The sequence below is a fragment of the Pogona vitticeps genome, chromosome 14 (genome assembly GCF_051106095.1).
Source record: "Pogona vitticeps strain Pit_001003342236 chromosome 14, PviZW2.1, whole genome shotgun sequence".
Lineage (NCBI taxonomy): Eukaryota > Metazoa > Chordata > Lepidosauria > Squamata > Agamidae > Pogona > Pogona vitticeps.
In genome coordinates, this window is record NC_135796.1 from 12,919,769 (window position 1) to 12,946,643 (window position 26,875).

Here is a 26,875-nt window from a genome sequence, read left to right on the forward strand (position 1 = left end):
AGGCTTAGCCGTTTCATGCCATCATTTTTCACTTACGAGTGGACCAGCACCCCTGGCTTATGTCATAGGGCTAGTATGAGAACCAGGAGGTGAAGGAAAGGAGGCTGAGAGTTCTGAGGAGGAAAAAAAAGCAGAATATAAAGGGAAGTAAGAAGTATGGGACCATGAGGAACATAGGACGGTCTTCCCAGGTGCCCAGTGGTGGCCAGTAACTCCACTCCAAGCATTCCAGGTTGGGTTTTGGAATCTTGACAGCTTTTATTAATGGAACAGCCTCGTGGTGCAGTGGTTAAATCGCTGTACTGCAGCTAAAACTGTGCTCACGACCTGGGGTTCAAATCCCAGGTAGCCGGATCAAGGTTGACTCAGCCTTCTATCCTTCCGAGGTCGGTAAAATGAGTACCCAGCTTGCTGGGGGGGGGGGCAATGTGTAGCCTGCATAATTAAATTGTAAACCGCCCAGAGAGTGCTTGAAGCGCTATGGGGCGGTATATAAGCAGCACACTTTGCTTTGCTTTTTATACTGGCGGGATTCTCTCTCATATCCCCAGAGGGTTGAGTTTCCAGAACTAACCCCCCAGGGAACAGTGTGTTGACTTCACAGAGGCCACTGAACATCCAGGTTTGGCAGAGCGGGACTGGAAGAAGGAGACCCATCTGGGACACAGTTCTTGACCCCCCCCCCTCCTCATTTCACTTCACCGATGATGATGATGACTTTCCTGCATCCTCTGGCTCTTTTATCCCAGCTCCAACTGAGGCAGTGATTCCCAGCCTGCCCGGGGCCCAGGAAAGAGGGTATCTCAGGATCCCCTGAGCCAGTGACGTGGATTTAGGTGGCCTGCCGTGGCCACCGGAGGTGACCCCCCCTCACAGGGACACAGAGACATCTTAACCTTGAAATGCCCCCAAATCCAAATGCCATTAACTCAATTGGGACAACTGTTAAAAAAATTAAAAATACCGTGTGCCCTTCTCTAAGTACGGCCCTACAAAATAATATTATTTTCACTGCAGTTCTCCGGGGTCTGTTTTCACTTCAGTGGGCCATGGCAGACGGTGTGTAATGAAACACGCTTTTAAAACACACACACACCAGCAGCAGCAGCAGCAAAAAAGAAGTCGTCCTGACCTCGTTATACCTCTTTGCTGCAAATTGGCTGGAGATCTAAATTGGGAACACCTCCATTCGGTTGCCCGGCTGAGCCTTTCAACATCCGTAGTCCTGCAGCAATTTGAAATGCATGCTGCAGTCAAATGAGGCTTCGCTAACCGAGTGACTGGGTGACAGGAGATGGGCGAACCAGAGGGCAGGGAGCCCCAGTTAGCATGCAGAGATGTAATCGACTATATTTTTCTTTTCCTGGCGGGTGGCGGAAGGGCAGAAAACATGGAAGAAAAGGGCAATGCGCTCCCTTTTCTGTCGTCGTTTGCTTTCCAGGTAGGAGGGTAAGCAAAGCAAACTCCCAGCAGAGCGGTGCCTTGTGTGTATTAAACAAGGCCAGGGATGACGCAGCGAGAACCCCACTGTGCCTGCCTTATCTTACCCAGGGGAGAGATATTAGCCAGCTGGCAATGCTGTTTCGAGAAGGAAAGAGGACTTTAAATCCAAATAGGAAGGAAGGAAGGAAGGAAGGAAGGAAGGAAGGAAGGAAGGAAGGAAGGAAGGAAGGAAGGAAGGAAGGAAGGAAGGAAGGAAGGAAGGAAGGAAGGAAGGAAGGAAGGAAGGAAGGAAGGAAGGAAGGAAGGAAGGAAGGAGTTGATGGATAAGAGGAAGGAAGGAAGGAAGGAAGGAAGGAAGGAAGGAAGGAAGGAAGGAAGGAAGGAAGGAAGGAAGGAAGGAAGGAAGGAAGGAAGGAAGGAAGGAAGGAAGGAAGGAAGGAAGGAAGGAAGGAGGGAAGGAAGGAGTTGATGATGGATAAGAGGAAGGAAAGAAGGAAGGAAGGAAGGAAGGAAGGAAGGAAGGAAGGAAGGAAGGAAGGAAGGAAGGAAGGAAAGAAGGAAAGAAGGAAAGAAGGAAAGAAGGAAAGAAGGAAAGAAGGAAAGAAGGAAGGAGATGTGGCCCTGCTATCAGTGAGGGAAGGATCGGGGTGGCCATGTGTTTTCTTCTACAGAGGACAATCCTTGATTTGAAGGGCTGTCAAAGGACCTACTTCTTTTCTGAAGCCCAGTAAAGAGGAAGAACCATAAGACAGAAATCGAGAGATCTCAAAGGCGCCTTCCTACGGTAGCCGCAGGCTGAAACAACAGTCACGTTACTTGAGTACAATTGTCCTTACTTTACTGTAGGATATGGTAAAATGCATCTTATCCCATGGATCGGTGGTGTAGGTGGCCAGCTTCTGCCCAGGAATCCATTATCATTACATATTCTCAAGTCGTTTCTGACTTTTGGTGACCTTAACATAGTTCTCAAAAGTGTGTCAGATGTTCAGGGAATGGTTGTAGCACTTTCGCCCTCCATGGCCAAGTGGGCATTCGAACCCAGGTCTTTGGAGTCCTTGCCCAACTCTCTCTGCTATGTTCCCCTGGCTCTCATCTAAGAATGTCCATCTACCATATTAAATTCCAGCTTGGAAAAAACAGCAGCTGCCTTCGTTTGAACTATAAGACTTATGATTGCAGCCCCGGAAAGGCTCAGCTCGTTCTGAAGGTAGTGGAGACATCATCCAGGCAAATGGACCTGGAGGACTCATCTGTTGGGCTGATTTCACACATCTCTGATGGGACAGTCGTTGCCCAAATTTGGCGCAGCGAAGTTGTAAGGCTCCGTGGCAAAGCTCACGCATGAGGACATGAGGTGATGGGGAACAAAAGCTCGCGGGGGGGGGGGCTAAATCTTCTTTGTGCAGATATACATCCACCTATGTTACAGCTACAGAAATGTGCCAGGCGTTATGGCCTGCAACAGAGAATAGCATCATTCAATTACACTGTCCTCATTGTGATTGTCATGCAATGTACTGGCCAAAGTGCTTTGCAGCTAGCACTTCCACTTTAGCGCTATTGCAGCTTGGCGCTATTGCAGCTCCCACCAACACGACTCAACATTCTGCCTGCATAACTAGGCCACAGGGTTTTGCCCATTACCTCCGAAGCAGTGGGTGGTGATCCCGAAACCTCTCACAAAAACAAACTTATTTCACTTAAATGGGCCACAGGGCTTTTGCTTCTGATACTGTTTCACTGCAAGCAGTTACTTGGATATCATCGAATCGAAAGGTTCCCCAGCTTTAACCACCAGAACCCAACGTTTGGAACGTGCTCACGACTCCAGAAGCCTGGTTCCCCTTGCATGACCATAATTCAGTGGTGGCATCTAAAAACCAGTTTGGCTCTTTGCTGGGGTTGAAACGAAAGTGGCTTTCAGCTGCTATTAGTCGACATCCCAAGGGCTACCCAAATCCTCCGTGGTTCCATCGCTTTGTCCTTCGTTATATGTGTAAGCAACCTAATGGCTTAGCGGGTGTTGTTAACGCTTTGGTCCCTTCGCCGTCAGCTGTATTTCATCTTGCCCTTCCCGTGTGAGCCCTCAGTAGCTCCTTTGTTTCATTATGAGTGGAAATGCTGCATGTCCACTGTTTAGTAGCCCCTGATATATTTAATTATTTCCCCTGGGCCTTCGGAGGAAAGGTGGCTTCTATTAGGATTTAATGTCTTTCCCACCTCCAGTCTACATGGCAACAGCTAATAAGCTGCAACAGCTTCTCAACAAAGATGTATACTGTGTGATGTTTAACAATTTGCTCCCTTCGTGCCATTTCCCTGTTTATTAATACTTCTTGCACAGTGCTTCAGCTGAAAGGGGGGGAGAGAGAAATCTGGTTCCAGCAGGTTATGACAATGGGGTGCTTGTAGGGTCGTGGTAGAGCCGAGGGAAACCTGAGCCGCTAGGAAGAATAAAAATATGTATGCGCTATTGTGTTCTTCCTGGGCTGCTTCACATGAATAAACCCTACTATGCTTTTTAAGAAACATTTGAGATAGCGTTCTATGTGCCTAATATATTAAATTCACTTACATTCACATTAGGAGGACATACATCCTAAAAGAAAACACACACACACAGTTTGATGTTCTGTGACACCCATTTGTCTCTTAGCAGGTGTTATTTTGCAAGAGATTCTCAAATTTCTGCCATCCTGGCTCAAACACAAAAAGTCCTTTTGGGTGTTCAAATAAGTGCAGCAACGTTGGCCAGAATCCTCTTGCAGACTTACTCTGGCATAACAGAAATGGCTTAAGTTTTGGCAGCCGGTTGAGGTTCATTAAGGAGGTGCTGGTTGCACTCCTAGGGACGTACCCAAGAAATGCATCCACTCCCTTATGGTATTTCTTATGCTGTTTTGATGTGTTTTCAAGTTAATTCTGATTTATGACTACCGTTTTTAGAGTTTTAATACACAAGGGTGGTTTAACATTCCCTTCCTCTAGGGGGCACCCTGGGACTGTGCAGCTTGCCCAAGGCTACATAGGGTGGCTCTTCTCCCAGTAGGCATCGTGGGGAATCAAACTCCCAACCTCTGACTGCACAGCCATATACTTATCTCACTGAGCTATCCAGCCAACTTGATATTTCTGTTACACAAGTGTAAAGAGTTACTAGGATTCCAGCCATTGCATTTAAAGTCAGAGGGGGGTGGTGGGGAGTGCTGGGTAGATAGAATGCCAAGATGGGACTGGTTACCTTAGTTTTCTTCTGTAACAGATCACTTGAATGCCCTGTTCTTGCTCTCAATCACTCTCAACATGGCTGCCTCTATCTCTTTGCTTCTCCTTTGAGACCAATTCTCATGACTATTTTGAGAAACAGAAGATGGTTTCCTTCTTATTTCCCAGAGAGAACAAGGAGGAGGGGGGAGAAATCATGGTGGGAGGGGTTCAAGATTTGCAGTGGATCACTTCCTTTAAACGCAGGCCTTGACACTTGTCTGGTGATGTCAGTGTTTGACCTCAGGAACAGCCCCCCCCCATTGCTTCATCTTAGTTTTATTAGTTGCATTGAGCAACACTGTTAATCACTGTTCTGATGACTGCCAGGAAAGAGGTGAACTGGGTCAAAATGGACAGCCAAAGGACATCAGGATCACTTGAACAAGAAAGAGACATTAGAGTTCGCCTTTGATTGAAAGAAGGAAATCCTTAACTAATGCAAGCATCTGAATGTCCTATCAGAATCTTATCTCGCTTGGGGGATTATGCAAATTACCATGCTTCATTTAGTGATTGGTCTTCAGGGTTTAAGCATAGATATCACCTCTGTTAGATTAAGATGCTTTCAGGTCTAATTATGGGCCCTCCGTAAATGTCTGGTTCTGTCTTTAATTTTGTTAACCTCTTTCACTAGAGATTTTACAACAGTCATCCTAATTTTCTCTGTGGTCTGCAGCATATGTAATTATAACTGCTTTTCTCTAGAATCTCTTTTCCTGAATCCCAGAGAAACAGCCTGGCCTGGTTTCCCTGTCTTTGTGATAAGGATTTCATTAAAGAAAAAAGAAGTTGTTGCCTGTTCAATGTCATCTTGGAGGATGGGAAAATCTAGATATATTTACTGAACTATAGGCGTAGAAAGCATGGAAACATGTTCTCATCTTCATCAGCAGAGAGAAAATCCATGAGTAGATGCAATAAAATGTGCCTTATATAAGTGGGCCAACCTATTTATTCTATTATTTTTACTAAGATCGAGTCCAATTTTTTTTTAAAAAAAACATATCCCATTTTCATCCCTGTGTTGGGAGATGACAGGTACCGAATTAATAAAAATACAATTTGAAATGCACTGCATTGGGGAATTGTTACAAGACATGGGTGAAAAGCCACTGCTGTGTACCAAAACACGGAAGAAGAATAGAAGACGAATATAGAAAAATTCGATATTCTATATAAAATTCTATATAAAATATAAATAAAATATAAAAACGGCACTCAGATAGACTCCCAGAGTATTTCAAAGTTCCTGGAGAAGCATTGCTTTTATGTTTGTCGTACAACACCGTTTGACATGTACCTACTCGGCAGTAAGTCTCGTCAATTTCAATGGGCCTCAGATAAAAGGGACAGGAAAGCAAAAGGCAGACTCTTGAACAGGATTCCCTACTAACAAGTTTTGAATTGATTCACAGCATGTTGGGCATGTATCGCTGGCCTTTGGAAAACATCCAGGCCATAATGGAATGCTCCAGTGAAACCCATCAGATCTTATTAAACCTCAGTGAATTCCTGCGGAGCATGCCTGGTTTGAATAATTAAATAGGGACAGGGTTAATTCAGAGAGATAGGTTTGAACCTCGGTAGTTCTGGTGTCTAGCCATATTTTCTTAAAAAGGGGGTTGCAGCCATCTCATTTGCAGATAGATAGATAGATAGATAGATAGATAGATAGATAGATAGATAGATAGATAGATAGATAGACAGACAGACAGACAGACAGACAGACAGACAGACAGACAGACAGACAGACAGAAAGACAGACAGATAGTGTTTGTAGTAATGCATAACTGTACCTAGCAAGATGTCTCTCAATAGCTGGTGGCACTTAATGGAGTTGTATCTTTTTACCTTGAAATTGCTTTATCCACCCTGCACTATCTAGACGTCCTCCTGTTTTACTCTTTGCGATGAAATTGCGCGCTATGTCACTCCACCTCCAAGGCTTGCTTTTGAGGGGATCAGAAAAGATCCTCTCCAGCCTCTGGGTGTGTTCTGTGCTGGAAACGCCTTATAGTGACCCTAATAGGGCTTTAAAGGTAAGTGAGATCTTTCCATCACCTCCTGGCAAATAGAAGGGGAAGATATGGAAGCAGTGACAGATTTTACTTTCTTGGGCTCCATGATCACTGCAGATGTTGACAGAAGCCATGAAATCAAAAGACTCCTGCTTCTTGGGAGGAAAGTGATGACAAACCTAGACAGCATCTTAAAAAGCAGAGTCATCACCGTGCTGACAAAGGTCCGCATAGTCAAAGTTATAGTTTTTCCAGTAGTGATGTACGGAAGTGAGAGCTGGACCATCAAGAAGGCTGACCGCCGAAAAACTGATGCTTTTGAATTGTGGTGCTGGAGGAGGCTCTTGAGAGTCCCCTGGACTGCAAGGAGAACAAACCTATCAGTTCTAAAGGAAACCAACCCTGAGTGCTCACTGGAAGGACAGATCCTGAAGCTGAGGCTTCAATACTTTGGCCATCTCATGAGAAAAGAGAAGACTCCCTGGAGAAGACCCTGATGATGGGAGAGTGTGAGGGCAGGAGGAGAAGGGGACAACCGAGGATGAGATGGCTGGACAGGGTCACTGAAAATACCAACATGAATCTAACCCAGCTCTGGGAGGCAGTGGAAGACAGGAGGGCCTGGCATGCTCTGGTCCATGGGGGTCACGAAGAGTCGGACACGACTTAACGACTAAACAACAATGAGATCTTTAAGGAGTGGTTTTCCCAGTTCCGACCCTTCTCCTGAGGGAACCTCTCCATGGGTGAGGGGGGGGGAATCTGAACTCAGGTAGGGTCACTTGAGGGCATGATGAGAAATTAAATCAGAGGTGAGACTGAGCTTTCTTGGTGACATGAAAAGCACTCGACTGGAATTTATTTTTGAAGGGAGGACTCGGTGACGCCCATGGACGCTGAGCGTGATGACCTCCGTTCTGGTCCTGCGACTGGTGTTATTTGGCTGTACAGTATTTCATTCCAAGCGGGAAGCTTGGTTTCCGCAGGCTTCCTGCTTCAAAGCCCAATTTGTTCAGCCGGTTGATCCGAAGTATCTAATGCGCTTCCCGAGAGGCACAAAGCTGGGCGTTAATTGTGGAACGGCTGGTTCGAAAACACCCCCCCCCTCCGCCGCCCCCTCAGAATGTGGCAACAGGAGATTACAATGGCTTCCCTTATTGTTTGATGATCCTGGCTGCATGACTCACAACGCTTTCCCCTTGTTGTCATTTTTCTAGGGCGCTTGTCTCTAAATATGGTAATATGTGTATGTAAAGTGGAAACTTCAAAAGGAACTGAGGTTACAAGTAACACGCTAGAGTATGTTATACATCCCGTTTAATTAGATTTACCTCCCAAATCACCGACGGTGTTCAGGAAAGTCTTAATTAGTAGCCCGTGGTGTAGAAGCTGGCACTTAAGGAGGGAGATGTCATGTCTGTAGCGGTGTCAGAATGAGACCGCCGGGTTTTCCTTGAAGGGGACCTACCTGTTGTTGGGATTCGCTGGGACCGAAGGGGCTCCCAGTGGAAGGGGCTCCAGTACAAGACGGGTATGGGAAGAAGCTTCTGTGGTTTTGCTTTGGTATTTATTTACACCATTGTAGCCAATCGGAGCTCCATGATTTGGGTACCAGGCTTCAGAGCCAACGGTTGGGAATTCAAGTCCCCATTGTGTGTCCTGGAAGGAGCCAGCCTGTGTAGCCTTGGGCAAGGGGAACAGTAACAGTAAACCACTTCCGAGTAAGTATGGCTAGAAAAGCCTCAAAGGGGCTTACTGGACATTGGGACTGATTTGACCGACAGCATATTGTTCTTGTTAGATAAATATTATTAATAGACAGACGCCTTTTACTTATTTTCTAATTTATTTTCCCTTGAATGATCAGTTGTAACAATCTGTACTATCCATTTCCTGTTGATTCTTCAGCCCAGCTTCTGCTTTACTAGATATGGCAGATGCCGCTTTATGCCAAGCGAGACCACTGGTCCCATCTTGCTCGGTGTGGTTTGCCCTGATTCCCAGGAGTGCTCCTGCACTTCAGAGTCTCTCTCTCCCTCCCAGCCCTGACGGGAGATTCCGGGAACTGAACCCTAATGCGTTTTTTTTGGAGCAAAAATTAATATAAGACCCTGTCTTATTTTTGGGGGGAAACGGTAGCTGGTTAAGGACCCACCATGCGTCTTAAAGCACCAGAAGCCAACTGCTTCTTCTTTATGATGTTTGTTCTACTAACTGAAGGGGTGAAATCCAACTGTATATTTTTTAAGGCAGTCATTTACGACATTTCCTAAAGTTAAAGGGAAAGATAAAAGCTGTGCTGGAAGGTGCCGTAGCCTCAAAACAAAATAAGCAGAACATGGCATGGCATTTAGTAAACACCATTGCTGGGAAATTTGCAAGTAGGAGGAAAAAAATCTCTCGTGCTGCGTATGCCAGACATTATGGATTAATATCTTTCATCATCCCTGCAGATTCCTTTGGCAAAGGTATGTCTAGACTCTAGGGCAGTGCCTAACTAACTAACTAACTAACTAACTAACTAACTAACTAACTAACTAACTAACTAACTAACTAACTAACTAACTAACTAACTTATTTATTTATTTATTTATTTATTTATTTATTTATTTATTTATTTATTTATTTATTTATTGTGTGTCTTCAAGTCCCATTCCCTTTTTCTGGGGGTGCCCTGGGTGTGTGCAGCTTGCTGGAAGCCACACAGGCTGGCTCCTCTCCCTAGAGGCACCGTGGGGGAATCGAACTCCCAACTTCTGGCTAATAAGTCATGGAGCTATTCAAGCAGCAAGGGGCCATGCATAGCTCTCCTGCTTTAGAGGCCAAAGCTTTGGAATGAATGCCCGTTTGCTCTAGGGTGGTGGTTTCCAATCTCGGGTCTCCAGATCTTCTGGGACTACAACTCCCAGAAGCCTTCACCACGAGCTGGGCTGGCCAGGATTTCTGGGGGATGTAGTCCAACAACATCTGGGGTTCCAAGCTTGGGAATCACTGCTCTAGATGTTGCCTGACTCTGATTTCTTTAATTACTAATTACGGACCTGGCAAGTGGGGTTCCCACAGCATTATCCAGAGAATTAGTTCTCTCAATAGTACAATGGTTTAGGTATTTGGCAGTGGATCCAGAGGCTGGGGGTTCGATTCCCCTTAGCACTTCCTGGGAGAAGAGCCAACCTATGTAGCCTTCGGAAAGCTGCACAGTCCCAGGGTGCCCCCTAGAGGAAGGGAATGGTAAACCACTTGAGTATTCTCCACTTGAAAAACCCCCGAAAAGGGTCACCGTAAGTTTGAATTGAAGGCAGATTATTAAGACGTTTTAGAAGTTTATTGTTTTGTAACCTAAACCCTTTAAGCCAAAATGAATGCAAGAATAACATCATCTCCTCTGCAGCGTAGCGGTGTTAATAAAAAGAAACAAGAGTTTGTTTGTTTTCTAGGATTGTTGGATCAAATGCATTCCGAAAAATGTAATAAATATAAAGGTTTCAAAACCCTCTTGTGAAGGAAAGCAAAGAAATGATGAAAGAAGAGCCAGAGGAGGAAGCCAAGATTTACAGAAGAGTGTGTGAACTCAGTATTTTCACCCGCTTCCCTCAAAGCTTTGCAAATTTTAATTTTTCGCAGCATACTGGAGTGTCTGTCCAAAAAATTGCAGAAAACAGAGTATCCAAGGGACGGCGATAGGGTGGAGACCAGAAACTCTGGCTGATGTCTGTGATGATTCATCGTGTCTTTTATTTGAACTTCAGTGAACTCATTCTGATCCGCTGCGCCACTTGCTTTCCATTATGGAATGTCGCGGTAATTTCCCGCTGGGAAAAAAAAATTCCTGTTAATTTTTCCCCTCCGAAGCCAATTAGGTGCAAATTAACCCTCCCACCCATGTGTTTTCTCTGGATAGTTTCTGTACGCTTGTTTGCTAGAGATTATTATCCACCACTGCCAACACAAACATGGAGGGTGGGCAGAACCCTTTCCTCAGACGTGTTTGCTGAGGTTTTTTAGCTTCTACGAAATTATATTGTGAACTGCAGTTTAGAACCCAAACATACTGGCTGAATATGATTAGTCCTGCTTGCCTGTGGCTTTTAATCTGTGGAGCAAAATACACACTTTTTGTGTGTACCGAAATTTGTGAGTCTAGTTGGGACGATATGACCTGGTTCACTTTTTGTGCTAAGCTTTGGATGGGGTGGAGGCACAGAGTCTGTGACACGTAGGCCCGACTTAAGATATTTTGCTGCCTGAAGCAACGCAGCTGTTGGTACCCTCTGTTCACAAGGCATATGGTACCCACCAGCAGCCATATTATTTTGGCACATGGAGCAGAAAATCCTCACAGCATGCCTCACCAAAAAAAATGTGATGGCAATGAATTAAATATATTAGGATCCCCCTGTATCCGTGAAATCAGCATCTGCGGTTTCACTAATCCACGGTCTGAAAATATTTAAAGTATTATAAGAAAAATAAATCTAGAAATAAGTGTTTTCTCAATGTATTTACCAGAACTGGCCACCAGAGGGAGCCAGACACCATGCTACTGTATATATTCTTGCTGTTGAAGAACACATAGCATGGTCTGTAGCTCCCTCGAGTGGCCAGTTCTGGTAATACATGGTGAAAATATTATTTTTGGATGTTTCTTTTATCATGCTATGAATAGTGTTTGCTATTATCAGCAGTTTCCAGCTTCCACAAGGGGTTTGTATATACTTAAAATGACAATAAATTATTATTATTATTATTATTATTATTATTATTATTATTATTATTATTATTATTATTATTATTATTATTATTATTATTTGGAACCAATCCCCCATGGATAAAGGAGTCCTACTGTAACAAAACAATGGTCTGTCTTTTTCATAATGCTCAAAATTTGCCGTCCAAAGCAATTGCTTCACTATGTCTAATGATAGGGCCAGTCCCGGTGCCAATGAAGATCTGGTAGAAGAGGGCATGATAAGCCACGTTTCCTTAACCACACAACATTTGGACCCAATCTGATCTTGGAAAGGTTTTGGCTGTGACTCCCAGAATTTTTCTATCAGCACGAAGAGTCTAGGAGCTCAGGAACCAGCAGTGACCTGGCTGGGTAGTGCCTGCTCTCCAGTGGTTTCTTTACTTGGGTTTATTTATTAGTCCTAATTTAGCCACTGGCCAAAATCCTGTTGGTCATTTATGCATGCCTAAGTTTGGAGTGCCAGGCTGCAGAGCCAGTGACTGGGAATACAATTCCCTGCTGGCTGAAGAGCCAGCCTGTGTAGCCTTGGGCAAGCTGCACAGTCCCAGGGCAGCCCCAGAAGAAGGGAGTGGCCAAACCTCTTCTTTTTTTGTGTAGGCAACCTGGCAAGTGTTGTCAGACATCAAAACTAATTCAAAAGTACACAATTATTAGTGTTATATCACATATTTAAATGTACAAATTGCCACTCACACACTAATGACGTTATGAGGCATCAGAGATGCACCTAAGTAATGTGACCAGTGCTTTGTTAGGTAATGGCAACACACCAGAGTGAGTTATACAATTTAACTTATGTATGTATAAATCAGCAACAGGATTCTGGCTGCTGTGTTCCATCCATAAGCAATCATCATATTTGTGTTGTCCTTATTTTCACTTCTGTGGTCTATCATATTAAAATGCATTCAGCGTGTGGTGCTTCTTGATGGAAGTGGTTAACAAGACACTTTTTTCTTATCGTATATCTACAGAGTACAGTCTTAGCACATTTGATAACACATCAGCTGACATGGCTTCCTCCTACAGATTCACAGGATTTGTCATCTTGCGAGATACTTACGAATTCTTTGCTAGAGAGCAAAGTTCTGTGGTGTGCAGTAGAGCTCTCTAGTAGATAATGTTGCGGATTTTAGAATTTCTGCTAAAATTCTGTTTTTGTTATACAGTAAAAGACTGCAGAGATCCACAGAGGAGAACAGCTACTACGTTCTCCTAATTCCACCCCTTTTTCATTAACTGCCACTTAAAGTCTCACTCCGAGACCTTTGTAGGAGAGAGAATAAAATCCATTTCTTCACTTACAGTTCCTTGAAAATACAGACTTGTGTGTCTGCTTTCTTTACTGTGCACATGCTAGCAACCAACTGAGCAGATCAATAGCAACAAAACAATTGCCACCAACGGATGAAAGAGTGGGATAGAACACTCAGGAGAGAGGGTGTCAGAAGCTTTGGGTGTCAAAAGCTGGAAGAAATGATTGGTTAATGCTAGATAGATAGCCAATCGTCCCAAGCCAGAAGATTTCCTTTCCAGTCCCTTAAAGACTATAGACAGCATGCGAGGTTGTAAAGAAAATTCTGATGAATTGTATGAAGAACCTCACCAGACTACAAATCCCAGAGGTTGGAGATGTGGTCATTCTAATGGTGTCAAACTGCTGTCATGGTGTAGTGCAAATATGTTGTTGTTGTGGTTTAGTCGTTAAGTCGTGTCCGACTCTTTGTGACCCCATGGACCAGAGCACACCAGGCCCTCCTGTCTTCCATTGCCTCCCGGAGTTGGAGTGCAAATATACTCTCAGTGTAATTGGGAAACTATTTCTTGTTGGGCCTACAAAATAACGGTCTTCTTTGTCTCTTGTGTCGTTGTGCAGGTGTCCCTGGTTAACGAGAGCCGTGTCCCCCGCCATTCCTCTATACAATGGGCTTGTGTACCTGTTTGTCCTGGCAAACTTCAGCATGGCAACATTTATGGACCCTGGAGTCTTTCCACGAGGTAAACTGGATCTCGGGTTCGGAGCACAGAGGAGGGGGAGTAAAAAAGGGAGGCGGCGAGGAAGCCGACAAAGCGAAAACAGCAAAACAAAATGTGTACAATCGTGCATTGTTATCTGCCCTTCAAAACACACACACACACACACACACACACACACACCACCCTGCATTCCTCAAGTATTATTCACAATCCTATAAACAAGCCACAAACTGAGAGTCTGAGGCCTGGATCCTTATCTTACCAACATGAACGAGAGGCACTTGGGAGATGTTCACAAGCCTGAGTAAATGCCAAAGCTTGTAGAAATGCAAGAGGTTGCTCAAAAACAAAACAAAACAGAAACACACCCCCCAACATAACTGAGAAGAGGGGGACATCAAAATAAGAGTTCACCGAGGAGTGGACGTGTTCAGTGGCTGGAGGATGCTGAAATCTTTTGGGGAGGAAAAGAGGAAAGGAAAAGGAAACAGACCTCCCAGAGGAAGACGTGGCCCAATTGTTACCTTTTTCTTTCTTCGTATTTGTGATATTATGGAATTGTTATGGAATTATCTTCTGATGGAAAGCCCACCCAACCCCAGGACAGACTCTAGTGCCTGTTTAGCGCTAAACAAAGGCACTTTGTCTTCCTGGACTTTCGGTTTTATTTAAAATGCTAATCAAATTGTTATAACGACAGTTTTTATGCTGCTCCTTCTTTTTGTTGTTGTTTATAGTAGGACCATGGTATGCACGGGGGGGGGATCAGTTCAATCCCCTCCCCGTGGATACTAGAAAACGTGGAAGTATCAGACACTATACATTGCACGATCTCTGATTGTATCTAGTGGCCAGTTTTGATGATTACACCCTAGAACTACATATAAATAGGTATTTCTTGGTGATGGGAGAGAGTTATTTTGTATTTTTGACCAGCGGATAAGTGAATCAGTGGATACTGATCCCACAGATAGGAGGGGCTCCTACTGGATTTTTCTTTGTTGTTTTTATTTTACGAGCCTTCCTTTAAAGGGCGGGACATGAAATAGCGAATAAGTAAATTCCATACAGTTCAGCTGGTTTTGCTACACAGGATTATCCATTCCGAATCCTCAACACAGTGCTGGGATCCTGTCGCACAGTGATGGCTTAATTTGTGAAAGTGGATTGCAATAAGTTTAGAAATCTCCACAAAGACTCTCTGTCGCACCCTGAGCGGTGTGACTCAGCCTGCCACAGATTGTGCGTGCGGAGATTTCTGAACTGAGAGCAATTCATGTCCAAAAGTCACGCCGTTTGCATGACTGCGCAACAGGATTACATCCAAGGTTTCAGAATGTACGGGCAGGACCTACAATAAAATGTTGCAGTATAGATTGCTCCTGTTTAGGCTTCGCACCAGTCAGTCCATCAATTCCTTTTCCAAGATATTTTCTCTTCCAGCATTCCATTTCCTCCCATGACCTGCTCAGTTCTTACTGGGCCGTGATTTAGCTCCTCAGATTTAAAATAGATACAGTGGTGCCTCGCTTAGTGATTGCCTCGTTTAACGATGTATTCGCTTAGTGATGAGGTTTTTGGAGCGATCTTGCGCTCCGGTTAGTGATGTTTCCAATGGGGAAATTTCGCATAGCGATGTTCGGGACCTTGCTTCGCTTAGCGATGACAGTTTAGGTCCCCCTGTTTCGCTTAGCGATGTCCGTTTTTGCTATTTTTAAAGGGTCTTAAAATGTTCAAAAACTGTTTAAAATGCTTGGAATCATTAGTGCACCCTGTAAAACCTTTGAAATCCCCCCCCCATTGGAATACAGCTGTCAAACCTACAGTTCAATGCATTCCAATGGGGGGGAAAATTCACCAAAAATTAACGAAGACTCAGAACAAAGCCAAATTAAGTTTGCAAAGGTTTTACAGGCTGCACTAACGATTCCAAGCATTTTAAACAGTTTTTGAACATTTTAAGACACTTTAAAAATAGTGAAAACGGACCTGTCAAAACGATTGAAATGCATTGAAACCTATTCAATGCATTCCAATGGGGGAACCGCATTTCGCTTAGCGATGTTTCCTATGGCGATTTTCGCTTAAGGACGGTAATCCATTCCCATTTGAATGGATTATCCGGTTTTCAATGCATTCCTATGGGAAATGGTGTTTCGCTTAGCGATGTTTTCCCATAGCGATTTTTTTTAAACCAATTAACATCGCTAAGCGAGGCACCACTGTAATACTTCTGCAAACCCTGGATGGCTGTTAAATCCAGCAACATATTCATCTTTTGCATGGGTAGCAATATTTAGGCTGCGTAACATCCAGGATCTGAAATATGAGTTCTCTGCTGAGGTATAGGATAATTGGTTGTTCTTTTTTACATTGAATCATCATTGCGGGCAGTGACTGAATCTCCTGTGAGATATATGCCAGCATACGAGTGTCGTTTGAATATGTGCACCACACCGGCTTTCATTACATTTGATCGACAGATGTGTGCGTAAACATTCTCTGTCGATCCTTGCTTGAATAGCTTAGCCTCTTCTTCTAGAAGTGTTTGCCCTTCAGTCCACAAGCACCCCATCAGGAGGCTTATGCAAAAAAAAAATAATTCATGCACGGCTGAAGATGCAAGGGAGAATTCTTCCACGTGGCTAATATCCAGGTGTCCCCATTTTCTAAATGGTGGGATTGCAATATTTATTTTATAATGCAGAAGTTTCAAACAGGATATCTCTTGACTGCAGCCTGAAGTTGTTTAGAGCAGGACCCCTTGTTTGCAGGATCAGTATCTGCTGGTTCATTTATCCACTGCCTGAAAATAAAATATTTTAGAAAATAAATAAAAAAACCCAGAAATATGTATGTTTTTTCAGGATGTAGTTACCTGAACTGGACACTAGAGGGAACCAGAGACCATGCAATAGATATAGCATTCAATACTTTCATGTTTTTTGGTATCCACGGGGTGGTAGTACTTGCAACTGATCCTCCGTGGACACCATGGTCATCACGTAATTAATTTAGTTTACCCTTTATTTCTGATCACCCTACAATCTCAGCGGAATCCAGCTTGTCCTGTTCCACATTGTCTTCAGCAGTGATCTTTGTTCTCTGGTGCCTGTAAACTTTAATTATCCCCTTTTTTGCTGTTTTGGGTTTTTTGCACACCCTTGAGCAGCCGACGAAGATGAGGATAAGGATGATGATTTCCGAGCTCCGCTGTACAAGAACGTGGAGATTAAAGGAATCCAAGTACGGATGAAGTGGTGCGCCACCTGCCATTTCTATCGTCCTCCCCGCTGCTCCCATTGCAGCGTGTGTGACAACTGTGTTGAGGTAAGGAGGCGTCCTCTTCCATTAATTGGGCTCACCCGGGGTGGGGTGGGGGACTGATCCTTGCTCGTCTTCTTCTGGCATCCAAGAAATAGAAAGTGCCAAACTTTTCATCTTGCCTCATGGGGTGGGGGTGAGATATATTTTTTGTCCCTCTTGCCTAGAGTTTTCCCACTGGAGAAAATGCCACCTGGTCAAACTGTTCGAATCATGCAATTTGTGAAAACTTGTGCAGCTACTTGACTTCTTGCAAGGGCTTTTGAAAATGAGAAGCACTGGATGGGTTGCTTCTACCTCTTTGATCAATCAGCCTGTCCTTCTGTGACAGCTCTCTCTGAGGGTGCGTGCTTGGCTTCACAAAAGAAAAACATTCATTTTGTGCAGGTGACTTTTACTGAGAATTTTAGAAACTTCAAGGAAAAAAGTGAAAGTAAGTAATCTTTGCATCTCCCGTTGGCAAGCATTCCTCCCAGGTTAGCAGATATTCTTCCTGTCCTCGTTTCTCCCCTGTGGGATGCGCACCTTGGCTTTGAATTCTATAGGTGGGAATGAGGGGTACAAAGAATGCTTGCTGATTTCCTCATTTTCATTTACTTAGGCCGTCTGGACATGATGAGGTCCTTGGACAAAGATTTTTCGAGCCCCATAAGAGTCCTCAGCTCTAGAGCAAGAGAAGGAGAGTGCTTTTTTAAAAAAATGATTGATTTGCCATTTGGGCAAATGTTTTCTTTAGCTTTCATTTTTATCTGGACTGCATCATAAAAATTAGAAAATGGAAAAAATGTCTCTGTGCAAATCTATTTTATTTTACTATTGTGAAGACACACAAACGCACAGAGCAAGCACAGAGAGATTGGCTGAACGATTAAAAAATGCAAATAACCCATTATATGCATCCAGTTTTTTAAAGTTCCTGATTCGAAGCTATGATCATTCTGTGCAAATTGCATAATTTGGATGAACCACCTTTGGACAAATGGATGTACACGAGGCTCCATTCACACATGTGCATGAATGTGTAGATGATGGCTTTATTCCATGTTCAGCGAGTGTGTGGAAAGGGCTAGAATCTCTGCATAATATGTATTTCATGCATCATGGCCAAAATCCTGTTGTGTAAACTACGCCGGCATAAGGAAGACAATGTTACTGGCAGTTGCAAGTTGCTGATAATTAAAGAGTTCCTGCATTGATCCCAAGGCTTGCAGAGTGGTTTTCCTCTGAACTGTATGGACTATTTTTAAGCTGCTGGACCATAACTTCACTAGAAGTTCAGCACCTTGGACAGGTCCCTTTCAATTGGGGCTAAAACCTGAAATGGCTTCACCCCCTTGTAAAATCAGGTGGACCAGCTTGTACTCCTACATGGTGTTTGCCAATTACCCCAAAGTAGGGGTGATGTATCCTTATTGTACATTGGAAGTTGGTATTCTAATCTGCAAAGCAAAATGTTTATGATTGCCGTACTCCACATCCAGTTTCTGAAGAGCGACTTCCTCTGTGCCACAATGTTTCTTCCTATGATCTGATGATTAAACATTTAAAGAGTGCTTAATATAATCAGCTATGTAATTTAAAATGGGGTGGAGGGGAGAGATGTGATTTAATCAGTAACAAGTAGATGCTCATTAAGTGAAGTGTCAAAGTGGAGCCTTATAGACCATCTGGTCCAGGAAGAAGAGCTCCAAAAGGGGGCCTTGTAGACCATCTGGTCCAGGAGGAAGAGCTCCAAAAGGGGGCCTTGTAGACCATCTAGTCCAGGAGGAAGCCTTCCAAAAGTGAGCTAAAATCCACTTCCCAGCAGCCGCTACCTGCATGGCCAAGAAGCTGCAGTCCTTAGCACCTGGATGCCCAAAGATTCCCATGTTCTGATCTCAACCATGTCCCTGCTTGTTGCAGGACCTCAAAACCTAGGATAGCTCAAGCAGAAGATTTTTACTGTTAGCAGAAACAGCTCTTCCATGTTCAGCGAATGTGTGAAAAGGGCTGGAATCAGCATGATGTATCTTTGTTGCATGGGGGCAAAATCCTGCTGCATAAATTATTATTCTGCCAATATGGTGCTCTCTCTTAAATTGGGGCTACAACCTGAAATGGCTTCACCCGCTTGTAAAATCAGGTGTATCAGCTTCTACTCCTACATGGTGTTTGCACAATTACCCCAAAGCAGGGGTGATGTATTATTACATCACCCCAACTTCGCTCTCTCTGAAAGGATATGCTATAGGTCTCATTTTCTTACATCAAGCAGGAGGCTGGGATAGATAGCCTCTGGGTTCCCCTCCACCTCTAATGATGCTACAAAACCATATAGAAAGACAGGTGCGCTGTTACTGGCTTATATCTTTATTGCAATCCTGAAATATAATGGAAAGGATGAGGGTTTTGAGCCGTGCTGGACCCTTTGTCAAGCACGGCAGCACGGAATTTGGAGTGAAGCTTGGCCAGGATTGTCCAAAATTCACCATAGCTAGATTTTGAAGCCACACAGTCTACTGTAGAACCTTACACAGTGTGTAACCAGAAGAACACTTCTTTAAGACGGGTTTGATCCAGGTGCTGTCACTTTCAAGCTGATGCACAATCCTGGAGGATTCGGAGGCATGCACGTTTTATATTTTAAAGTTGCCACCCAGCTGTGCTTTTGAACGTTTTACTCACAGACCACAAAAACCACATGGCTCTAAAATGAGAATCAAGGAATCATACAGTAATTGGGTCGGAAGGGACCTGCAAGGCCATCGGGTCAAATCCCCTGCGCGGTGCAGGAATCCAGATCTTACAGATGGTTGCCTGATTTTCTCTTGAATGCCTCCAGTGTTGGAGCACTCACCACCCCCTGAAGTCACTGGTTCCATTGTTGTACTACTCTAACAGTTAAGAGGTTTTCCCTGATATTCAGCCTAAATCTGGCTACCTGTAGCTTGAGGCCATTATTGTGTATCCTGCTGTCTGGGATAATCAAGAACAGATCCTGCCCCTCCGCTGTATGACTACCTTTCAAGTATTGGAAGAGTGCTCTCCTATCTCCCCCCCCCAGTCTTCTTTTTTTTTCAAGGCGAAACATGCCCAGTTCTTTCCGTCTTTCCTCCTAGGGCTTGGTTGCCAGTCCACTGGTCATCCTTGTTATTAAGCCATGCTGGGTCAGGGATTCAGGGCATGGCGACTGTAACTTGAGAGCTGTAGTTAAAAAGAAAAAGTAGAAAAAGGAGGGTTTCCCGGCTCTGAAAATAGCACAGAGCATCTTGCCCTCACTTTCTGTTCTGATTGGCTACCACGGACAGCTTTGTTCCGTTACTAAGCTTTGATCTCTTACCAATGAGAAGAAGCAGAACAATTAACATCTGCCAAATCAATGCATTCTGTCCTCACGGCAAGAGATGTATTGATTGGCTTCCCTTCAATTTTGGGTTTCCGATGCCTGTGAACATCCTCCGTATTTATGCATCCTGTCCCGTGCCAAGAGATGCATTCGTGAGTGTCCCCTTCCAGACGCCTCTTGGATGCCTCTAGGGCCACAGTTCGAATCCAGCCGGTTCCATTCACATTTAGGTTTTGGATTTCACAAATACTTAGGAATGTAAAGAGGAATTTAATGTGGGGTGGGGTGACCACGTGTCCCATTTTATGCAGCTCGGTTCTTTACTGGAAGGGCTGCTGGTGGGCGGTTCTCTTCTAAAGAGTGTTTCAAGTCCAAATATCCTTTAGGAAAGGACCAGAAGTTTAGAGTATAGATCTTAAAGTTTCTTGTCCATGGTGAGTACAGCATTCCTGGTGGATTCTGGGAGTCATAATCCAAAACCACACATTTGTGCCCCCCCTAGTTCCCATCAGACTAAGACATACCATATTTCTATTTACATAAAGAATTCTGCCTCGTTATTTAGTGGTGGCTTTCTGTGTTGAGTTAGGCAGTTTGTTTGGAGAATTTTTGGTTAAATTATTCTTGCAGTGCGTGATTCACAGAGCAGAATAACCTCTGGCTGCCCAGTTTAGTAAACCCCCTTTTTTCCCCTCATTAACTGGCACTTACAGTCTCATCGAGAAGGAATAAAAAGGTTTCATTTACTTAACAGCTCGACGGATCAAACAGCAAACTGACAAACAATCCTGCTTTTCAGCAACAGGCTTGAACAGACTACGGCTTCCAGCAGACAACAGAAAAGGGGGTTGGGGACTCAAAATCAGAGAAGCTGGGCTCTCTGTGAAATCAGAGACAGGAGGGTGTTACATACAGCACTGATGTTACCTGTCTGTCATGGGTTTGGAGGGAAAGTTCCATCCTATGGGGAGTGGAAGGCGGGACATCAGGAGGAGGGGCTGTACTGTATATAAATGTGAAGCGTGTGTGGTGAAGTGAGATGCTGAGAGACACTGGGTTGTGACGAAGCAGCAGCTGGGAAGAAGAAGCTGTTGTGGGAGTCTGTGTGTCAGACAGGGTACTACTGTGTGTCAGAGTACCAACCTGATAGGTTCAGGTGTCTGTTGGTTAGCCAGAACTGATAGGTTCAGGGTCTGTGCTTCAAGTTAAGGGTTCTGGGTGAACCAAACTGTATGCTTGTATGAGTGAGAATAAGCCACGTTACTTTATCTTATTCACCTGATCAATTTATTTTCCCTGTGTGTTGTTTTAAATAAACCTTATTCTTTATTTGTTTAAAAATCCATCCCTGGTCTGTGTGACTTCTTACAGGGAATGGTTGGTGGCAGCTTAGTGTAACTGTGTGACATATCCCAGTAGGTCTGGGTTTGTCACATTGATTGGTGTCCAGCGTGTGGGATACGACTGGTCCAGTTGTCCAGTGGTCCAGCAAAGCCTTGGCAAGTGTGCCCAGAGCAAGGGGGGTCTAGTCAGGGACAGTCTGAGGCGCGTAGGTAATCTTCTAGGTGTACCTCACGGGGAGGTGCGCTAGTAGAAGAACGTGCCAACTGGGGAGACTTAGATTAAGGTGCTCTGAGGCAGCCTAGTTTTGGCGGGAAAAAGCTGAGGCAAAACTGTGTAGCAACAGCGAGCTAGCTTGCCAGCTGAGAGGCCCAGCAGAGGGGGGTAGGCTCTGACTCGATACTGTTGCAAGTTAGTGCTGAAGAACAGCAGCCTAGAGAAGGCTGGTTCTGAGGCAAGAAGGAAAAAAGTGGTCGTTTTATTCTGAGGCTTGACTTTTTAAAGCAGCCTGTTCTGAGGGGGGATTATGCCCTTGACTCGAAGCCAGATGGCCGAAATGAGTGAAGTGAAAGACCCCCAGATTGACCAAGGTTCTGAGGATGAATTTGGCTCAGTGCAGGGTGACAGCACAGGAGAGCAGAACCCAGAACTTAGAAAATTGCTCATAGCCCAACAGCATGAACTGAGGATGAGGCAATTTGAAATGGAGGAAAGGGAAAGAGAAGAAAGGGAAAGGGAGAAACAGCGGCAATTTGAAATAGAGAGAATGGAGAGGGAGGAAAGAATGGAGAGAGAGAAAATGGCGTTTGAATTAAGAAAACTGGAACTGATGAACCAGAACAATAATAATAATAGGGATTCTGAGGGAGGCCAATTGTCTAAAGCTGACCTGAAGAAATTCCCTGTGTACCACAAGGGAGATTGTCCTGAGGTGTTCTTTTCCTTAGTGGAAAGAGCGTTTGTGGACTTCTCAGTGAGGGAAACTGAGAAGATGACCATCATGCGATCTTTAATCAGTGGTAGCCTGGCTGAGGTTTATGCCGAGATGCCAGAGGAACTGATGAAAGATTTTGCAGAGTTTAAGAAACTGGTGTTTGCCAGACATGGGATAAATGCAGAGCAGCTGAGACAAAGATTCAGGTCCCTCACGAAAAAACCAGAACAGACTTTTACCCAAGTGGGGGCCCAATTGGTGAGGCTGCTTGAGAAATGGCTATCGCAGGAGGGGACAGAGACCTATGAGCAGCTTAAAGACTTGATAGCACTGGAACAGTTCTATTCAGTCCTGCATGGGGAATTGAAATTCCAGGTGAGGGAAAGGAAACCAAAATCTGTGGCACAAGCCGCAGAGATCGCGGATTTTATTTCCCAAATAAGAAAGCCCTTGGGTGAGGGGAAATCTGTAGGTAAACCCAAAGAAACCTACAGCAAGTACTCTCAGGGACCAGGGAAAAGCCAGCAAGGGGGAGGGGCCCATGGTGAAGGGAAGCCCTCAGACATGAAACTAAGACCTCAGAATTTGGAGGGAAAACCCAAACAAGAGGAGAGAGAATCAAAATACACCAGAAAATGCTATTTCTGTCAGGGAAAGGGTCATCTAATCTCAGAGTGTGAGAAATTAAAGCAGCTAAAAGGAATGGTGCCTCAGAATTCTAGTGGGACCAAGCCAAAAGCTGTGTTCTGTGTCCAGAAAGAGCAAAGCTCAGTGTCACTGAGGGAGCCTGTTGCCATGGCTACTCAGTCTGGAACAGCTACCTCTGCTGATCAGGCTGAGGAAAATGGTCCTCTTGTGGAGGTAAAGCGCTGCTTGCTGATAAAAACAGATTCTCCGTTGTTTGAGACAGCAGGGGTGGACGTAGGAATACTTGACCGTCAGTATAGGGGGCTGCGGGACACTTGTTCCCAGGTAACCCTGTGCCATCCAGATATTATTCCCAGGGAGTTTATAATCCCAAATGAGAGCATAAAGGTGGCAGGGATTGAGGGGCAGGTAATCTCTCTGCCAGTAGCAGAGGTACCTGTCAACTTTCAAGGCTGGAGGGGAGATTGGCGGATAGCGATTTCATCGACTCTGCCAGCAGCCGTGCTCGTGGGAAATGACCTGGCTGAACATGTGAAACGGGTGCTAGTGATTACACGCTCACAAGCCACCACGGGGACAGTTCAGGGGGGTAATGATGAGCCAGAGACGGAAGCAGAGGGGAGTTCAGAAGCTGTGGTGGAAACCTTAACCACAGACAGCAGATTTGGACAGGAGCAAAAGGCAGACGCCACTCTCCAAAAGTGTTTTGAACAGGTGACTGACGCCCAGCTAACACCTGAAACCCCAGTGAGATTTCTGGAGAAAAAGGGGATTTTATATAGAGAAACCCTGAGGAATATCTCAAAAGGGGGAGATGGGATCGGAAGTCAGCTGGTGGTACCTGAAAAGTATCGCCCCATGATCTTACAAAGGGGTCACTCTGACATGTTTGCTGCACACTTAGGGGTGAAAGGGCCCCTTGATTTGATCAAACAAAATTGGGAGCAGATCACCCAGGATGACCCACAAGACGTTGTGACATACATAGACACCTTGATGAATGACCTAAGGCGAAATCTAGAGCTGGCAGCAGAAAACCTGCAAGCTCAGAAGGTCAGACAGAAAACATGGTATGACCGCAAAGCTAGAGAGAGGCACTTTGACCCAGGGGAGGAAGTGCTTTGGCTTAAGCCCTGCAGAGAGAATAAACTGCAGCTCAAATGGGCAGGACCATATAGGGTCATTTCCAAGATGTCAGACCTGAATTACCTAATAGAGCAGGAGGAGAACCAAGCAAGGAGGGTGGTTCATGTGAATGCCCTAAAACCCTACTACAGAGGGGAACAGAGGGTTTTATTCGCGATAAAAGCAGCTGAGAGTGAGGAAGCTGAATTACCCTTCTGGGAGGGTAGAGGGGAAGTAAAATACAACCCAGAGGAGGTAAAGATCAGTCCTGCACTCACCCAAGACCAGCAGCAAGAACTAAAAATGCTGCTTAGTAAATATCAACAGGTGTTTTCCAACAAGCCGGGGATAGTGAAGGGAGTGATGCATCGGATCCATACAGGGGATGCACCCCCGCAGGCAGTATCCCCATACCGAGTAACGGGACCCTATAGGGACAAGGTGCGGAAGGAGCTGGACGAGATGCTGAGGGAGAACATAATCGTCCCCTCTTCTAGTCCTTGGTCCTCTCCGATAGCCCTTGTGGACAAGCCTGATGGGAGCATTAGGTTTTGTGTTGATTACAGGAAATTAAACCGTGTAACCACTCCTGATGCCTACCCAATGCCCAGGCTAGACAACCTGATTGAAACCATAGGGGGTTGTCGGTTCATCTCATCATTGGACCTGGTAAAGGGATATTGGCAATTAAGAATTGATCCCAGGGATCAAGAAAAGACTGCCTTTTGCAGCCCTTTTGGTCTCTATGAGTTTCGAGTCCTGAGCTTTGGTCTCAGAAATGCACCAGCCACATTCCAAAGGCTGATGGACCAGACCTTGGTAGGGCTCAGTGACTTTACAGTGGCCTACATTGACGACATAGGGATCTTCAGTAATACCTGGGAAGATCACCTGATACACCTGGAGTTAGTGCTGCAGAGGTTAAGTGCAGCAGGGCTAACAGTAAAGGCCAGCAAGTGTCAGCTGGGTAGCCCAGAAATAAAATACTTGGGTCACATGGTAGGGGGAGGAATGATAAAACCCCTGGAGGCCAAAATAGAAGCAGTTCGTGATTGGCCTAGACCCAGCACCAAGAAAAAGGTCAAATCATTTCTTGGGTTGGTGGGCTACTACAGAAAGTTCATCCCGAGGTTTAGCGAGATTGCGGCTCCGCTGACCGATCTGACGAGGAAGAAGGCTGATGACCGCATCCCGTGGACCAGCGACTGTGAGGCGGCGTTCCAGAGGTTGAAGGAGGCGTTAATCAACTATCCAGTCCTGCGTGCTCCAGACTTCGACCGGGAGTTCATCATCTACACCGATGCGTCTAACAGCGGGGTAGGAGCAGTTCTGTGCCAGGAGGATGAGAATGGTGACCAACATCCAGTGTCCTACCTGAGTAGGAAACTTCAAAAAGGTGAGAGACATTTGGCAACCGTGGAGAAGGAGTGTTTGGCCATAGTCTACGCGATCCAGAAGGCCAAGCCTTACATCTGGGGAAGACATTTTATTCTGTGTACTGACCATTCACCATTGCAATGGTTAAAGACAATGAAAACCCACAATAGCAAACTTATGAGGTGGGCTTTAAACCTACAGGACTATGACTTTGAAGTGAAAGTGGTCAGAGGGTCAGTGAACTGTGTTGCTGACGCCTTATCAAGAAGACCTGAAGAATGAAGACGGCGAAAGAACATGGACTATATGTATATAATGATGACAAAAAGTAAAATGTACCTGGTTTTGAATTGGTTTGTATGAATAAAGGTAAATTGATGTAATGTATATGGAAAATGTTTAAATGCCTATTTGCTATGGTTAACTTAGAGTGAGTAAGTATAATATGGTATGTATAACTGTTGTTGTATGTTTTATTCAGGTTGTTTTTTTGGTGAAAAGCACGTTAGCTTTCCCCCTACAAAACAACTTATAAAGAGGGGAGGTGTTACATACAGCACTGATGTTACCTGTCTGTCATGGGTTTGGAGGGAAAGTTCCATCCTATGGGGAGTGGAAGGCGGGACATCAGGAGGAGGGGCTGTACTGTATATAAATGTGAAGCGTGTGTGGTGAAGTGAGATGCTGAGAGACACTGGGTTGTGACGAAGCAGCAGCTGGGAAGAAGAAGCTGTTGTGGGAGTCTGTGTGTCAGACAGGGTACTACTGTGTGTCAGAGTACCAACCTGATAGGTTCAGGTGTCTGTTGGTTAGCCAGAACTGATAGGTTCAGGGTCTGTGCTTCAAGTTAAGGGTTCTGGGTGAACCAAACTGTATGCTTGTATGAGTGAGAATAAGCCACGTTACTTTATCTTATTCACCTGATCAATTTATTTTCCCTGTGTGTTGTTTTAAATAAACCTTATTCTTTATTTGTTTAAAAATCCATCCCTGGTCTGTGTGACTTCTTACAGGGAATGGTTGGTGGCAGCTTAGTTAATGTGTGACATATCCCAGTAGGTCTGGGTTTGTCACAGAGGGGACAAATGGCTAGTGCTGAACAGATTGACAGTTATCCCCGCCCAGAAAGTTCTCGCACAGGCACACCTGCTAGAGGCAGCCTGCGAGGTTGCAAAAAAACTCCCAACAAATTTCACGGAAGCCAATATAGATCACCGACAGGATTCTGGCCGGTATTTCTCAATTGGTAATGGAGTGCTTGACTAGACGTTGGGAGATCTGAGTTCTAGTTCCTGCTGAGCCATGGAACTCACTAGGTCGGCCACCTTGGGGCCAGGCAGCCT

At 44.8% G+C, this 26,875-nt stretch overlaps 1 protein-coding gene across 1 annotated transcript in view; it reads left to right on the forward strand.

Annotated features, from left to right (window-relative positions):
- The window catches only part of ZDHHC8 (zDHHC palmitoyltransferase 8), a 108,937-nt gene that overhangs the window by 66,988 nt on the left and 15,074 nt on the right, over positions 1-26,875 (forward strand). Inside the window, exons 2-3 of the mRNA XM_020809906.3 lie at positions 13,358-13,479; positions 16,631-16,788. Of these exons, the coding sequence (XP_020665565.3) occupies positions 13,358-13,479; positions 16,631-16,788 (280 nt within the window). The remainder of the gene's footprint in view (positions 1-13,357; positions 13,480-16,630; positions 16,789-26,875) is intronic.